Source organism: Carcharodon carcharias, chromosome 13, assembly GCF_017639515.1.
Source record: "Carcharodon carcharias isolate sCarCar2 chromosome 13, sCarCar2.pri, whole genome shotgun sequence".
NCBI classification, from domain to species: Eukaryota; Metazoa; Chordata; class Chondrichthyes; order Lamniformes; family Lamnidae; genus Carcharodon; species Carcharodon carcharias.
In genome coordinates, this window is record NC_054479.1 from 16,449,957 (window position 1) to 16,467,612 (window position 17,656).

At 47.3% G+C, this 17,656-nt stretch overlaps 1 protein-coding gene across 1 annotated transcript in view; it reads left to right on the top strand.

Annotated features, from left to right (window-relative positions):
* Nucleotides 1–17,656, top strand: part of sgsm1a (small G protein signaling modulator 1a) — a 118,158-nt gene that overhangs the window by 38,370 nt on the left and 62,132 nt on the right. The window contains exons 4-7 of the mRNA XM_041202425.1: nucleotides 9,542–9,704; nucleotides 11,879–12,031; nucleotides 14,075–14,142; nucleotides 16,301–16,446. Coding sequence (XP_041058359.1) covers nucleotides 9,542–9,704; nucleotides 11,879–12,031; nucleotides 14,075–14,142; nucleotides 16,301–16,446 — 530 coding nt within the window. The remainder of the gene's footprint in view (nucleotides 1–9,541; nucleotides 9,705–11,878; nucleotides 12,032–14,074; nucleotides 14,143–16,300; nucleotides 16,447–17,656) is intronic.

Consider the following 17,656-nt stretch of genomic DNA (forward strand, 5'->3'; position numbering starts at 1 on the left):
CACCCTGGAAAAAATTTGAACTCTGACTTAAAAGTGTCCAGTAGGAGCGGCAACATTTTTTTGATCTAGATTTGATACCACAGTTTGGGCACTGTAGTGTGAGACAGTTTCTCTCCCCCCACAACCCCCCCAGCCAACTCTCCGATCAGGACCCACTTAAGTGTTTGACAACAAATCAAAAATACCATTACAATTGCACCTAAACTTTTCAACGGGACAGTTTCCCCTTCCTTCTTAAAACTTATTGCTTTGCCCTCTCCCCCTATTGTTCTCAAATATCCTGCGCAGTTGGCCTTGTGCCCCCATTGGCACTTATCACTCTTGAAATGCCCCTAAATACATCTGATTAAAAAAAAGACTTGCATTTATATAGCATCTTTCACAACCTCAGGACATCCCAAAGTGCTTCACAATCAATGACGTACTTTTTGATATGTAGTCATTGTTGTAACGCAGCAACCAATCTGTGCACAGCAAGATCCCACTAACAGCATTGTGATTATGACCAGATTATCTGTTTTAGCATGTTGAGTGAGAAATAAGTGTTGACCAGGTCACTGGGGATAAGCTGCCTGTTTTTCTTTGGAATAGTGCCTTAGATTCCTTTCCATCCACCTGAGAGGGCAGACAAGCCCTCAGATTAACGTCACATCTGAAAGATGGCTCATCAGACACTGCAGCTCTGCCTCAATATTGCACTAGAGCATCAGCCAAGATTTCTGTGCTCAAGTCCCTGGAGTGTGACCTGAATCCAAAACCCTCTGACTCAGACATGAGTACTACCAACTGAGCCACAGCTGACACCTATGGATCAGCTATACGCACAGGATGATCTGTCAGACATGGTGTTCATCCAACACCTGTACTCAGCCAAGTATCCAACAACCAGTAGCATGTGTGACCAGTGACACCCTTTTGTTTTGTATTTCTTCAGGCGTTCACGTTCTTCTCAAGAATCTCTCAGTTTTTAGGGCCTGGTGCTACTACTTTTTAAACAAGGCTCCTCGCAAATCATCTCCCACTTATTCATTTGCCCCAATCTGCCCTAAGCACTAAGTAAAAGGGCAGGAGAAAAGCTGGGACATGCTAAATGCCAGATTCTGCCATCCTGTGGACACATAATCTGTGAATAAGATAATAATATAATATTTAATAATATAACAGGATTCTGAGGGAGCTTGGCAGAGTAGATGCGGAGAGGATGTTTCCCCTCGTGAAGGAGTCTGGAACTAGGGGGCATAATTCCTGAATAAGGGGTTGCCCATTTAAGATGGAGAAAAGGAATTTCTTCTCTCAGAGAGTTGGGAATCTTTGGACTTCTCTGCTGCAGAGTGCTGTAGAGGCTGAGTCATTGAATATACTCAAAGCTGAGTTTGGCCGTTTCTTGAGCTATAGGAGAGTCGAGGGTTACGGGGAACTGGCAGGAGAATAAAGTTGAGGCCAAAGTCAGATCAGGTATAATGTCGGGCTGGCGGAACAGACTTGCTGAGACAGAATGCCTACTCCTGCTTTGATTTCTTATTTCCTGAATAAATCATTGAAGCTTTAATAATCTGATCTTCAGCCTCCATTTTGTGTGCCCTTTCCATGATGTTGCCATGTCAACTGTTTTGGGGCCTCCATGTGGTCAGAAACTCCTGACATGCAGTCAGCGCAATGTCACAGCGAACTATGTGGAAGGAGGCAGAGAAGAACAGTCATGACTCTTGTACACTGTGCTGATTACTGTTCTGGACTCCATATTATGATAAGGATATAGAGGCAGTGGAGAAGCTGAAAAAAGAAGTTTGACTAGAATGATGCTAGAGTTACGAGGTTATAACCTGCAGGAAAGATTGAACAGGCTTGGGCTTTCTTTTTCTCTGGAATAGAAATTGTTGAGGGGTGACCTGATGAAGACCTTCAAGATTATGAAAGGGGTTTAGAGGGTTGACGTAGAGAAGATGTTTCCATTGCAGGCGACACAGAAACTATTTGCCATAAGTATAAAACACTGTATATACTTGCGTAAAAATCAAGTTTTTGAAACCACAAATTTTTAAGCAAAAAAATTGGGGGGTTGACTTATACACGAGTAATACTTTTGAGGGATTGAAATCCATGTCAGTTCTTTGGAACTGCCGATAATGACACTGTCTCAGAGGTTGCTGGCCATGGTCCTGAATTCAGCAGGGAACTGCTACCCCAATCTGTCTATTTCTGACAGTTTAAATGAGAAACGAGCAATCGTGAACAAGACTCAGTAGACTGTTACCAACCCCACTCCCAGAACTAGCACGAGGTATATGAAAATTTAAGGACTTTTGGACCAAAAGTCAGAGGTTGACTTTTACACAAGACCGACTATTACTCAGGTATATATGGTAGTCACTAATAAACCCAGTAGGAATACAAGAGAAACTTCTTTACTGAGAGAGTGATTAGAATGTGGAACACAATACCAGAAGGAGGAGTTAAAGCAGATAGCATAGGTTTATTCAAGGGCAAGCTAGATAAATACTCGAGGGAGAAAGGGTTAGAAAGAAAGGCTTGTGTTTAGATGTTTACTTTCACAGCCACCGGACATTGACAGAGCACTTTGCAGTCAATAATAAAGTACTTTTGAAATGTATTCACCATTGAAATGTAGGAAATGTGGCAGCCAATTTTTTTTTGTCCATTCATAGGATGTGGGCTTCGCTGGCTGGGCCAGGATTTACTGCCCATCCCTAGTTGCCCTTGAGAAGGTGGTGGTGAGCTGCCTTCTTGAACCGTTGCAGCCCATGTGGTGTGGGTGCGTCCACAGTGCTGTTAGGAAGAGAGTTCCAGGATTTTGACCCAGCGCACAGATTTGCGCACACGTAGCATTGTGATAGATGATATTCTGTTGTGGTGTTGATTGAGGGATGGGTATTGACAATGACACCAGGGATAATTACTGTACTCTTTTCAAAGTAGTGCCACGGGTTCTTTTGCGTCTACTTGGAGAAAACAGACAGGACTGTAGCTTATCATCTCACCTGAAAGGCACTTCCGACAGTGCAGCACTCCATCAGAATTGCACTGGAGTGTCAGCTTTGATTTTTGTGCTTGAATCTCTGGAGGAGAACATGAACACAGAACCTGAATTACCTGGAAAAACTCAGCAGGTCTGGCAGCATCGGCGGAGAAGAAAAGAGTTGACGTTTCGAGTCCTCATGACCCTTCGACAGAACTTGAGTTCGAGTCTAAGAAAGAGTGAAATCTAAGCTGGTTTAAGGTGTGTGGGGGGGGCGGAGAGAGAGAGAGAGAGAGGTGGAGGGGGTTGGTTTGGTTGTAGGGACAAACAAGCAGTGATAGAAGCAGATCATCAAAAGATGTCAACAACAATAGAACGAAAGAACGCATAGGTGTTAAAGTTGGTGATATTATCTAAACGAATGTGCTAATTAAGAATGGATGGTAGGGCACTCAAGGTATAGCTCTAATGGGGGTGGGGAGAGCATTAAAGATTTTAAAATATTTAAAAATAATGGAAATAGGTGGGAAAAGAAAAATCTATATAATTTATTGGAAAAAACAAAAGGAAGGGGGAAACAGAAAGGGGGTGGGGATGGAGGAGGGAGCTCAAGACCTAAAGTTGTTGAATTCATTATTCAGTCCGGAAGGCTGTAAAGTGCCTAGTCGGAAGATGAGGTGCTGTTCCTCCAGTTTGCGTTGGGCTTCACTGGAACAATGCAGCAAGCCAAGGACAGACATGTGGGCAAGAGAGTAGGGTGGAGTGTTAAAATGGCAAGCGACAGGGAGGTTTGGGTCATTCTTGCGGACAGACCGCAGGTGTTCTGCAAAGCGGTCGCCCAGTTTACGTTTGGTCTCTCCAATGTAGAGGAGACCACATTGGGAGCAACGAATGCAGTAGACTAAGTTGGGGGAAATGCAAGTGAAATGCTGCTTCACTTGAAAGGAGTGTTTGGGCCCTTGGACGGTGAGGAGAGAGGAAGTGAAGGGACAGGTGTTGCATCTTTTGCGTGGGCATGGGGTGGTGCCATAGGAGGGGGTTGAGGAGTAGGGGGTGATGGAGGAGTGGACCAGGGTGTCCCGGAGGGAGCGATCCCTACGGAATGCCGATAGTGGGGGTGAAGGGAAGATGTGTTTGGTGGTGGCATCATGCTGGAGTTGGCGGAAATGGCGGAGGATGATCCTTTGAATGCGGAGGCTGGTGGGGTGATGAGTGAGGACAAGGGGGACCCTATCATGTTTCTGGGAGGGAGGAGAAGGCGTGAGGGCGGATGCGCGGGAGATGGGCCGGACACGGTTGAGGGCCCTGTCAACGACAGTGGGTGGAAAATCTCGGTTAATTGCCCTACCATCCATTCTTAATTAGCACATTCGTTTAGATAATATCACCAACCTTAACACCTATGTGTTCTTTTGTTCTATTGTTGTTGACATCTTTTGATGATCTGCTTCTATCACTGCTTGTTTGTCCCTACAACCAAACCAATCCCCTCCACCTCTCTCTCTCTCTCTCTCCCGCCGCCGCCCCCCCCCCCACACACACACACACCTTAAACCAGCTTATATTTCAACTCTTTCTTGGACTCAAACTCAAGTTCTGTCGAAGGGTCATGAGGACTCGAAACGTCAACTCTTTTCTTCTCCGCCGATGCTGCCAGACCTGCTGAGTTTTTCCAGGTAATTCTGTTTTTGTTTTGGATTTCCAGCATCCGCAGTTTTTTTGTTTTTATCTCTGTGTCTAATTGACTGCCACTGCTCTTCAAGAAATGCCTACCTCCTTGAAGAAGTTCTGTTCTTTTCTGCGACAAGATTTCCGTACCTCTCTTTTGCCTTGCTCACCTTTATTGCTTTCCATTTGCCTCCTGGTGTTTGACAAGGTGTTTACTAAAACCCGCTTTCACAGCCATATCTCCTTTCTCAGTGACTGTCTCCGTCTCCGACTTATCCCACGTGGATTTCAACTGAAATTCCACCCCTCATGTTTCGAACCCACCCAGGATTACAGGTATCTCCGGGACATAAAACGTTTCTCGGACTGCTGTTCCCGTCACATTCTGAAATCCACACTCAGTGCCATGCGCCGTCATATGAACACACTCGATCTCTCTCTCCAGCAGCACTGCCGTACCCTTTTTCAAAGCTGCGCGTGCCCCCAGTTTCATTTTATTCTTCGGCTCATCCGACGCCTCAACAAGAAACTTTTTCTCTTTCTCTCAAGTGCTAAGGATCGCAAGCTCCAACAACTCATCGACACCAACACCCATCTAGGACCCTCCACCCCAGCCTGTCCCTCCGTCCCCATCCCATCTTCCAATCCCAACCCCAGCCGTGTATTCACTATACCCCCTGACCTTCCCCTCTCCGATGCTGAATGTTCAGTGCTCAGCAAAGGACTTAGTTTCATACCCTTACGCCCACACCTCAATGAATTTCGGGCTCGGCATGATGCTGAACTCTTCTTCCGCCGTCTTCGTCTCTGGGCTCACTTCTTTGGGCAGGAGTCCTCTCCCAGTTCAACGGATCCTTTTACCCATCACCAATATTCTCCCTCCACCTGGACCCCTCCCTCTGGATTCTTACCTTCTCTTGATCTTTTCATTGAGAACTGTCGGCGCGACATTAGTCGTCTCAATTTCTCTGCTCCTCTCACCCATTCTAACCTGTCTCTCTCTGAACTTACTGCACTCCATTCTCTCAGGTCCAACCCTGACATTGTCATCAAACCCGCTGACAAGGGTGGTGCTGTTGTTGTCTGGCGCACTGACCTCTACCTCGCGGAGGCTGAGCGTCAGTTCGCAGACACTTCCTCCTACCTCTCCCTGGACCATGACCCCACCACTGAACATCAAGCCATTGTTTCCAGGACTGTCACTGACCTCATCTCCTCTGGGGATCTTCCTCCCACAGCTTCCAACCTGATAGTCGCCCAACCTCGGACAGCCCGCTTCTATCTCCTACCCAAAATCCACAAACAGAACTGCCCCGGTAGACCGATCGTCTCAGCTTGCTCCTGCCCCACAGAACTCATTTCTCGTTATCTTGACTCCCTTCTCTCTCCCCTTGTCCAGTCCCTTCCCACCTACATCCGTGATTCCTCTGATACCTTACGTCACATCAACAATTTCCAGTTCCCTGGCCCCAACCGCTTCCTCTTCACCATGGACGTCCAATCCCTCTACACCTCCATCCCCCACCAGGATGGTCTGAGGGCCCTTAGCTTCTTCCTCGAACAGAGGCCCGAACAATCCCCATCCACCACTACTCTCCTCCGTCTGGCTGAATTTGTTCTCACACTGAACAATTTCTCCTTCAACTCCTCTCACTTCCTCCAAATAAAAGGTGTGGCTATGGGTACCCGCATGGGCCCCAGCTATGCCTGTCTCTTTATGGGGTATGTGGAACATACCTTGTTGCAGTCCTACTCCGGCCCTCTTCCACAACTCTTTCTCCGGTACATCGATGATTACTTCGGTGCTGCTTCATGCTCGTGTCGGGACTTGGAAAAATTTATTCATTTTGCTTCCAATCTCCACCCCTCCATCATTTTCACGTGGTCCATCTCTGACACTTCCCTTCCCTTCCTTGACCTCTCTGTCTCAATCTCTGGTGATAGACTGTCCACCAATATCCATTACAAACCCACCGACTCCCACAGCTACCTCGACTACATCTCCTCACACCCCGCTTCCTGTAAGGACGCCATCCCATTCTCTCAGTTCCTTCGCCTCCGTCGCATCTGTTCTGATGATGCTACCTTCAAAAACATTTCCTCTGACATGTCCTCCTTCTTCCTTAACCGAGGTTTTCCACCTACGGTCGTTGACAGGGCCCTCAACCGTGTCCGGCCCATCTCCCGCGCATCCGCCCTCAAGCCTTCTCCTCCCTCCCAGAAACATGATAGGGTCCCCCTTGTCCTCACTTATCACCCCACCAGCCTCCACATTCAAAGAATCATCCTCCGCCATTTCCGCCAACTCCAGCATGATGCCACCACCAAACACATCTTCCCTTCACCCCCCCCTATCGGCATTCCGTAGGGATCGCTCCCTCCGGGACACCTTGGTCCACTCCTCCATCACCCCCTACTCCTCAACCCCCTCCTATGGCACCACCCCATGCCCACGCAAAAGATGCAACACCTGCCCCTTCACTTCCTCTCTCCTCACCGTCCAAGGGCCCAAACACTCCTTTCAAGTGAAGCAGCATTTCACTTGCATTTCCCCCAACTTAGTCTACTGCATTCGTTGCTCCCAATGTGGTCTCCTCTACATTGGAGAGACCAAACGTAAACTGGGCGACCGCTTTGCAGAACACCTGCGGTCTGTCCGCAAGAATGACCCAAACCTCCCTGTCGCTTGCCATTTTAACACTCCACCCTGCTCTCTTGCCCACATGTCTGTCCTTGGCTTGCTGCATTGTTCCAGTGAAGCCCAACACAAACTGGAGGAACAGCACCTCATCTTCTGACTAGGCACTTTACAGCCTTCTGGACTGAATATTGAATTCAACAACTTTAGGTCTTGAGCTCCCTCCTCCATCCCCACCCCCTTTCTGTTTCCCCCTTCCTTTTGTTTTTTCCAATAAATTATATAGATTTTTCTTTTCCCACCTATTTCCATTATTTTTAAATATTTTAAAATCTTTAATGCTCTCCCCACCCCCATTAGAGCTATACCTTGAGTGCCCTACCATCCATTCTTAATTAGCACATTCGTTTAGATAATATCACCAACTTTAACACTTATGTGTTCTTTTGTTCTATTGTTGTTGACATCTTTTGATGATCTGCTTCTATCACTGCTTGTTTGTCCCTACAACCAAACCAACCCCCTCCACCTCTCTCTCTCTCTCTCTCTCTCTGCCCCCCCCCCCACACACCTTAAACCAGCTTATATTTCAACTCTTTCTTGGACTCGAACTCAAGTTCTGTCGAAGGGTCATGAGGACTCGAAACGTCAACTCTTTTCTTCTCCGCCGATGCTGCCAGACCTGCTGAGTTTTTCCAGGTAATTCTGTTTTTGTTTTGGATTTCCAGCATCCGCGGTTTTTTTGTTTTTATTTTTTATTTTTATGAACACAGAACCTCCTGTCCCAGAGGTGAGAGTGCTAGCAGCTAAACCACAGTCAATAACTTGTTGATGGGATTAGATAAAGGAAGTTGGGGGGGGGAGGGGGCAGTGGAGAGGAGACTGTGTGGAGCATGGACAAAGCTATGAGCCTGTTGGGTAGAATGGCCTGTTTTTGTCCATAAATACAATGTAGTTGTTAGTGGTATTCACTCTGTGATTCATTCCTTGTCCTGCTTTTAATCAGGAGAGTGAGAGTCAGAAACTATAGATTGTTTGAGGTGTAGATGGTTTTCGATCTCTCTCAGCTGCTTTCTTCTTTTTTCGTGCTGGATGAGGGAAATTTCTAGAATGGACACATGATGGATAGTGATTTTCATTTTGTGAAGGAGGCGGTTATAACCCTTGGTCATCTGTACTTTAAAGCTGGCTACACGATGCGATTTTACTAGTCTTGTAGCTGGGGATCAGAAGAAACGCATTGAAAATTCGCTGTTAGTGTGACCTATTGATAGTTACATTTAAAAAGAACAACAGCATAAGGGATTCAAACATGAATCCATGGCACTTCTTCCTGTATCTTACTCAGAACTCGTGCGATATGATACCAAATGCACAATGGGCTAGCCGAGCTGGCTGGTTTCAAAATGGCTGGCCCGGTAATGCCAGTTTAAAAATGCATCAGAATTTAGAGGCTGTGGGAGGGGTGATAAAAGATTGTGAATAATGAGGCTGCTTTCCATTGTGGCGATGGGAGCTTACTTTTTGGAATCAGTAGGAACTGTACAATGTGACCCGACATTGCAGGTCTAATGACCTTTGGGAAGGGGACCTGTCCTTACCCAATTTGGCCTGTGTTTGACTCCAGTCCCACACCAATAGTGTTGACTCTTAACTGCTCTTCTGAAGCAAGCCACTCAGAGGTGCAGAAAAGGGCATCTAGGGATGGGCGATAAATGCCTGCCTTGCCAAAACCACCCACATCCTGAAAATTATTTTTTTTAAAGGAGCCATTGCTTCGAAAGATGCAGAATTTGATGGGCCAAAACAGTTGGTGGATAGGGTTGCCAACCCTCCAGGGCTGCCCCGGAGTCTCCTGGTATTAAAGTTTAATCTCTCGGACACGACTGTGATCCACTCGGGAAGAGAAATCACAGGGGCTGTTAAAAACAAGTTGCATTATCTTTTTACACCTTTGAGCACTTTTGTTTATTATCCATGTAAATATTGGAGATGGCGGGGGACAAAAGCTGTTTGACTTGTTGAGGTGGGAGATCATGTGGTAAAACCGCCGGGAACAGGCCCATCCGGAGTTGGCAACCCTAACGGCGGCTAGCCGATCATGCGGCCGCTATGGGGCTTTGGGCTGACTCTTAACAGAAGATGTAGGAATGCTGAAATGTTTGTGGTTTTTAATGTGGCTGCCTGTTTGCCCCATTTACCATTTGCTTCCTCACCTGCGGTGCTCTTTCTACACCACCCCCCCCCCCCTTCCCCAGCTGCTGTCGAAGCCTGCGTGCTGCATGGGCTCAAGCGCAGGGCGGCCGGCTTCCTGCGGAGCAACAAAATAGCCGCCTTGTTCATGAAGGTGGCGAAGACTTTCCCGTTGGCCGAGGAGCTGTGCAGGAAGGTGCAGGAGTTGGAGCAGCTAATCGAGAGCAGGTAACGCGGCGTGCAGAAGATACATCAGGAAGAATCGGACAGGCTGGGGCAAACATTCCCTGTGACCTTTACTCTGAGTGCGCGGGGAATTTCTTTAACTGCGTGGCCGCTTTAAATTTTTTGTTGTGTGGATGTGCAGGCGCAGTAATTTAAAGGGGCTGACCCACCCACAGCCTGTAGAGGAACTTAAATGTTGCGGTGTGGCAGTGCAGCTTAGTTGGGGCTTATTTTTCCCTCCTAAGATCTGTTCTTTCATGGGATGTTGATGCCACTGGCAAGACCAGCATTTCTTGCCCATCTCTAATTGCCCCTTGAACTGGGCGGCTTGCTAGGCCATTTCAGAGGGGCAGTTAGCCACGTTGCTGTGGGTCTGGAATCACATGTGGTCCAGACCAGGTAAAGATGACAGATTTCCTTCCCTCAAGGGACATTAGTAAACCAGATGGGTTTTTATGATAATCAGTGATAGCTCCATGGCCACCATTTCTGAGAATAATTTTATATTCCAGCTTTATTAACTGAATCCAAATTCCACCAGCTGCCATTTGAACCTGTGTCCCCAGGGCATTAGCCTAATCTTCTGGATTACTAGTCCAGCAACATTACCACTACGCCACCATCTCCCCCTCTCCTAGAATGGAGAGGTCTTTTAGACTTTGAAAGAGTTTGACAGGGCACATGTAAAGCAGATGCGGATTAAAACAGAACAAAGAGCCATAAATATAAGATGGTCTCCAATAAATCCAATAGGGAATTCAGGACAAACCCTTTACCCAGAGGGTGGTGAGAATATGGAAATCACCACCACGTGTGGTAATTAGCATGGATGCATTTAAGGGAAGCTAGAGGCACGCGTGAGGGGGTGGGGGGGAAAGGAATAAGAAGATATACAGGGAAGTTCAGATGAAGTAAAAGTCAGAGAATGATCACGCGGAGCATGAACCAGGGCCTGTTTCTGTGCTACAAATTCTGTGGACTGGATTTTCCAGGGTACCATGGTCGTCCTCCCCTAGTGAAAAATGCTGGGTGGGTGAGTCCGCCCACAATCCCAACAGCTGTCCCGTAGGAATTTAACACTGGGAGCAGTGTTAGTTGCTTTAAGGCAAGACTTCCGCTTGGGAGGAAACCCACCTTAGAGAGCTGCCAGCCAATTAGATGGCCGACAGCTCATAGTCCCAGCAGCTCTAGCCTTTGGCGTTGTCCACCGCTGGGATTACAGGCAGTCCCACCATGCTGAGAAGCCCAGGCAAGCCTGGGGTTGAGGGTCTCAGTGCGGCAGGTGCTGGGGTCAGGTTCAAGAGGCTGGGGGCAGGGTTAAAGGGTGGGTGGGTATGACTTTGTGGAGAGGGTGCCTCCGATGGGCCCAGAGGATCCGCAGAGGAGGTCCCTCGCCCCTTGCCTGACAGCAGCCTCCGCAGCTGGACTTCCTGCGTGGCATGGGCCTCCCCCTGCCATGGGCAAAACCCCGTGGTGGGATATGGCCGGGCCACAGTAAGCCCAAGGGCTGGCGGCCATCCATCGCCTCCCCTGTCCCCTGTAAAGCCTCCAGTCAGGGGCAGGAGGGTAGGTGTTGGGCAGGCCACCCACTGGATTTTATGTGCCTCCTTCACCTTCAAACCTGCCACTGGGGGGGTGTAAAATTCAGCCCTATGTAATATCGAGTGACAGAAAGGGTTTACTTTTCTTTAAACAATGCCTTGTCATCTTTGCTTCTCAAAGTGTTGAATTTACTCTGGAGTCCTGTGCTATGTTCACAAGCCATCATGGCTGCTTCAGCAAGTCGGTTGCTGGGTGGGTCTTTGGTCTAAAAATCTTTAAACGAGGGCAGGGATTGTGGAATAAGACATGAGGAAAGGCTGTAGAAGTAGTCACCATGAATGGGGACCGTTGAAGCAGTGTCTTTAGCTGCTGAGGCCTGAAGCTTTGGAATTCCCTCAACCTCTCTGCCCCTTTCCTCCTTTAAGTTGCTTTTAAAACCTCCCTCTTTGGCCAAGTCTATGATCACCTGACCTAATGTCTCCTCATGTGGCTCGGTGTCATATTTTGCCCTGTGAAGTCCCTTGGCACATTAAAAGTTCAACCGAAACACTACTGTCATTGTTGGTTGGGTTTGGCTTGTTGGGCTCTTTCCTGTTAAGAGTTCTCTCCTAATAACACGCTGCTTGTGTCTACAGAAAGACCCAAGGTACAACCCCCCAGGAGAACATGCGCAAATCTCAGAAGGTGCCAAATCTGTCTGCTCAGGCACTGAAACATCTGTGGATTCGCACTGCCCTCTTCGAGAAAGTCCTGGACAAAATTGTGCAGCACCTGGTGGAGAACTGTGGGTTGGTACTGAGTTGGTTCAACCATGGCTCTAAATAATAAACCCTTTCTTTTTTTCAGAGAACTGATTTGAACTCCTGGCCAGGTTTATTCCATCTGATGACACATTAGAAAAATGCATGGGAAGCCTTCATGTTGAGACTGTTTTCTCTTGACTTCTCCCATATTCCAGCTACTTGCTGAGCTACTAATGGGACCACAGAGTCCAACGTTCCTCCCTTCCTTGTTTTTGGAAGCATTACTTTGTATTCCTCTTCTTCCAGCTCCTGCCACTGCCCCCAAGGAAGCTCCTGTCCTGCACTGCTGAGATATGAACCTTTGAAGGGCATTCTGCCCCCAACCTTATCCAATGATATTTGTGTAAAATGATGGGGTGGCTGGGGGTACACTTCACATGTGCAGTGATGAGTTTTTAGTGCCTTTCACTGCAGGGAACTATGCTCACTAATTCGCTGGTTCCCTGAGATGTTGGCTATTTGATTCTGTTGGTGTAGCTTCAAAACATGGACAACTGGGGCCAAATGGTAGGTTGCTGCATTGTCCTTTTGAAGTGCGTGAAAAGGCATTAATCTCAGATTGGGGGTGTGTTACAACCCCAAAATTAATATTGGGGGTGCATGGGAGAATTGCCTCCTTATAAGTCAATGATGATGGCCAGTGATTTCCATAAGCTAGTCCTGGGAAGATCTACAAGGTGATCTGGGTTGACTTAATCTCTGAGGTGCAGTTGGATGTTCAATGTCCTTTCCCCTCTCCTGTGCCTCCTTCCAGAATAACTCCAACCACTAGCAGCTCCCAGTATAACTCCAAACCATGTACCAGCCCTCCCCTCCCTACAAAATATGGTAACCAAGGTGAGGAGCTCATATTTTGGGACAATCACAGGTAAAAACAGGCCATTTCCCTGTAGACCTTTTATGGAGCATGTTAGTGCTTCACCAATGATGAAATTCTTTGTGCAGAAAAAGAAAGATCTTGGGTGGAGAATGTGAGTGTTTGACGGGCAGCCAGGTTTAACAATGCCAGCTGATGCTGACTGAGGGAAAATCTACAGCACTCCCAGCAATGACATCCAGAATGCATTGTGTCTGGAGAAATGGCAGTCATTCAGTGTGATAGCTGCTGGCTATAATGAGCACACTGCAACTAAATTGGGTAGAATCTGTACTTTCACATCTGTATTTATCTTGCAACAGATGTTTGCTCCTTGGGTCTGAGTGGTAGAGTCACACAGAGTGCAGTGGACATCTTACAGTGCACACTGGATAGTAACTCAGGCACCACTTGTGCTGTGCCAGTCCCTACGATACTCTACACCTCATATCCTGTGCCCGCTCTCTGGTTACCTGAGCACTCTTTTGGTCCTAAGCTTCTCTCCCCATCCACGCCACATCTGCCTCCATCATTCCTTCGACCTCTACCATTCAGTTTAAAACTGCTCAGGGTGGGGAACTGTGCAATTTAAGCTTGCACTGGGTTTAAAGGGCTGTAAAAGTCACTTGGCATTTTTCTGACATTGGAAACGAAATGACTCACTCTCAATTTTCTTTCAAGTTTATCTCTTTTTTTATGGAATCAAAATCCCAGGCGGCCCTCTCCCAGCTCAGAGATAAAGACTTGCCTCTTGGCAGGAGCGGATCAGCGCACACGCCCCTACTTGGAGACCCCAGCCAAATGTGGGCCAAAGTTGCCCATGGTGGCATGGAGCTTGGGCAGTGGCCTCACCGGGTTTCACCTCAAATACAGAGGGCAGGGCTCAGGCTTAACCAAACCCCATTGTCCCACAAGTCCGCTTCGCAATATTCCGGTGAAGCTGCGCCAAAGCCAGCTGTGGACAGAATTGAGCTCCATAGTCAGCTAGCCTGCTGGCACTGCCCATCCCAGCTGGCAGTTAAGCGATGGCCACTTTGGTGCCATGCAGGTGCCCACGTCCCAGTGAAGGCGTTCATACCTTCAGGAGAGGGGAAAAAAATGATGCAAGCAGCACGGAAATAGTGACAGTTGAAAATGACACAATGTTTTCTGTATCTTTTTCTTCTCCTCAGCAAATACTATGAAAAGGAGGCTCTTCTGATGGACCCCGTGGATGGGCCAATATTGGGTTCTCTGTTAGGTGAGCATTGTAGAATTTTACACTGGCTACATTAAAGCAAAGATGGCTGCCATAAGGAGGCTGTACAAAGAATTCATATTGTCCGCAGTGGAAAGCCCGAATGGTCCAGCAGTGAGGGAGTGGGGACTGCTGCTCCTCTCCAGGTAGTGGTTAAAAGTGACTAGCCAATGGTTTGCATGTTTGCATTCATTTTTCTAGTACATTAAATCTCCCATCATGGTATCTATTCCACCACAGTGGAAGCAGCAAAGCCCCACAAGGGGTTTTTGATAGATTAAAAGACATTTTGGCATCCTTTTTTTTGTGATGCTTACTTTTCTTCTCTCTTTTTACAATCAATATTGTATTCCTCCTCCTCATACCATGCCAGGCAGCCATGGACTTCCATTGGTTTGGTCCATGATTATGCTTGGCAAATTTCTGCAGTGGTTTGCTATTGCCTTCTACAGAATGGCTCACCAGGAAACTCTCCCACTCTCACCACCTGCCATCAGTCACACTAGAAGGATTTACAGGCTGGTAATCAACCTGTTTAGCCAGGTTTTGCACAAACCTCCTTGGCCATCAAGTCCTGAATTGGGACTTGAACCCAGAGCTTCTGGCCCAGGGGTAGGGACACTACCACTGTACCACAAGACCTCCTCAATCTTGCACTCACCTCTCATATTTTCACCCCAGGAACTGCCCAATGACCTACAAAACCAGGCAATGGATCAATTGGGCTGAATGGCTGTTTCTGTGTTGGTAATCCTCTGTAATTAGTCATTAAGATTTTTGCTGGCTTTTAAAGGTTATTTATTTCTTCTGCCTCCTTTCTCACCCTCCATATGCACTGTGTAATCTGGGCTGGAGGGAGCAGTGATAGGTCTCTGGCAATGCTCCTTTGTATTGACCCTCCACATGCCTGAGAGTATTTGGTGTGAGCACCCATCATGGGCTCCTTCCTCTTCATTGTCTCCCTGTAAGCTAACATCCACTTGATGCTCCTCCAATGGCGGAAGATCTCCCCATTTGCAGAAATGGGTGTTCTACCCCCCCCAACCCCACTCACCCCAACCCCCACCCCCGCTTGAGACAGAGAAGCCCTCCCGGACATCGTATCAGCTCCAGGAAGAAAAGATCCTTTAGAAAAACTTCAATCTTAATCTTTATTTTTAAAAAAGGGCTTATGGAGCTCATCTCATCTCCTTGCAGTGGCAAAACTGAAGAGGTGTGGGTGTTATAGACCCATGAGTTCCTGTGTCACTGTACCTGAGGGGGAATGGGGAGCCAGTTGGAACCAGTGATCCTACCCTGAAAGGGGAGAGTTCACAAATAACCATTTAAAGAACAAAGGGAATAATAACATCCTGAGGGTGTTTGATGGTTAATTGTTCACTTTAATATGGTTTAAAAAACACATTGGGAGTGATAGTTTTGCCCAAGTTAGCCATGCTTTCAGTTGATAGCCCTCTGCTCTCTGAGTCACAGTTGTGGGCCTCAACTTCCACCCAAGACTTGAGCACAAAATCGAGGCTGAACTCCAGTGCAGTACTGAGGGAGTGCTGCATTGTCGGAGGTGTCAACGTTTGGATGCTATGTTAAACTGAGGCACCATCTGCACACTCAAGTGAACATCAAAGATCCCACAGCAATATTTCAGTGAAGAACAGGGGAGTTTTCCCTAGTGTCCTGGCTAATATTTATCCCTCAGTCAACGTCACAAAAAAACAGATTATAAAGCACTTTGGGAGTGTCCTGAGGTTATGAAAGAAGCTATATAAATGCAAAGTTTTTTGTTTCTAACTTCAAATGTAGTTGCCCCTTTACATTTACAGAATATTTATAATGTAAAGTGTGCGCGATGCATCCCATATAGCATTTAAATTAACAGGAATGATTATTGGAAAGCAGAATTAGCTGCATGGGTGTTCATCCTGTATCTCAGGTTGAAGTTGTGTGCTGTGGTACCTGTGCATTTGTATTTGTCCACATCGACATGCCTCTGTCCAGGGTTGGACCTCAGCCTTTCACCACTGGTACAGAAGTAACTATTCTGGTTAAACATGAACCAGAACAACAGCACACAGCTAAACGCTTGTATGAATGCGTGGTTAAACGCATCTTGTTGACACGAGACTCTGGTTGTGACTGTACCGCTTCTCCTCCCTTTCACCAGTTGGGCCCTGTGCCCTTGAGTATACGAAGATGAAGACGGCCGATCATTTCTGGACTGATCCTTCAGCGGACGAGTTGGTTCAGAGGCATCGCATTCACAGCGCGCACTGTCGCCAAGACTCGCCCACCAAACGACCAGCCCTCTGTGTAAGTTTGGTTCCATTTCCTTCCACCCTTTGCCTTCCATTGCGGCCACGTGAACTGAGCTGACCGAACCTGAACCTTTTATGAACTGTTCCACTGCAAATGTGTAGGGAGTGAACAGGGATAGGGGGCGACGGGCGGGAGAGGAGGATGTCAGAGATCCTGGGTCAGTTGAGTCGAACTGTTTTTGCTTCTTCATCCTGGAGCTAAGATTACCAACCCTGCAGGACTGACCTGAAGTCTCCAAGGAATTGAATGAACCTTAATCTCCAGGAGGTGGCTGCAAACAATCCTGCAAGGAAAATCGAGGGGGCATTAAATAAACTCAGTGTTTTCTTTCATTGAACACTCCAGCTTATGTGTTGTAAACATATTGTGGAAAGGTGAGAGTCAAGAATCATCCAGTCTGGTGACTGTGTTCACTTTCCAATTGCCAGAGGAGGATAGGGCACTCTGAAGATGGGCATGTTAGTTGACCAATGACGGGCGTGGGGTGGCTAGATTCATGTGTGCACTGCCAGAGTTGCCAACTTGTCTTGGTGCTAAACACTTTGTTTCCGCTAGTTACTTTCTGACATGATCCTTGTCAAAACTCTACCTAGTTTTCCCTATTGAAAGAGGGAACTGGTGGGTGAGGAAAACCGTTGGGTTTTTGGGCTGTTGTTAAGAAGTTCACTTCTTTCCAGTTTTCTCCATTCTAATGAAGCCGCGGACCTATTCTGGGCCTACAGTTTCCGGAATCAGCAACATCACAGCCCAGCCCAATCCTGCGATGTCTGTGCCTAACCGGTTTTCCAGCAAGGAGGTCATTGGACTGCAGTCGAGCATAGTAGTAGGGGCTTGACAGGGTAGACACTGAGAGGTTGTTTTCTCTGCCTGGGGAATCTGAAACATGGGGGCACAGTCTCAGGATAAGAGGTCGATTATTTAGGACTGAGATGAAGACAAATTTCTTCACTCAAAGCTTTGTGAATCTTTGGAATTCTCTACCCCAGAGGGTGGTGGATGCTGCATTGATGAGTATATTTAAGGTTGAGATACAGATTTTTGGTCTCTTGGGAAACCAAGGAATATGGGGAACATGTGGGGAAGTCAAGTTGCTGCCATGATTGTATTGAATGGCGGAGCAGGCTTGATGGGCCACATTGTCTACTCCTGCTCCTAGTTCTTATGTTAACATTCACTTGGTAGTACAGAACTTGAATATTGTTGA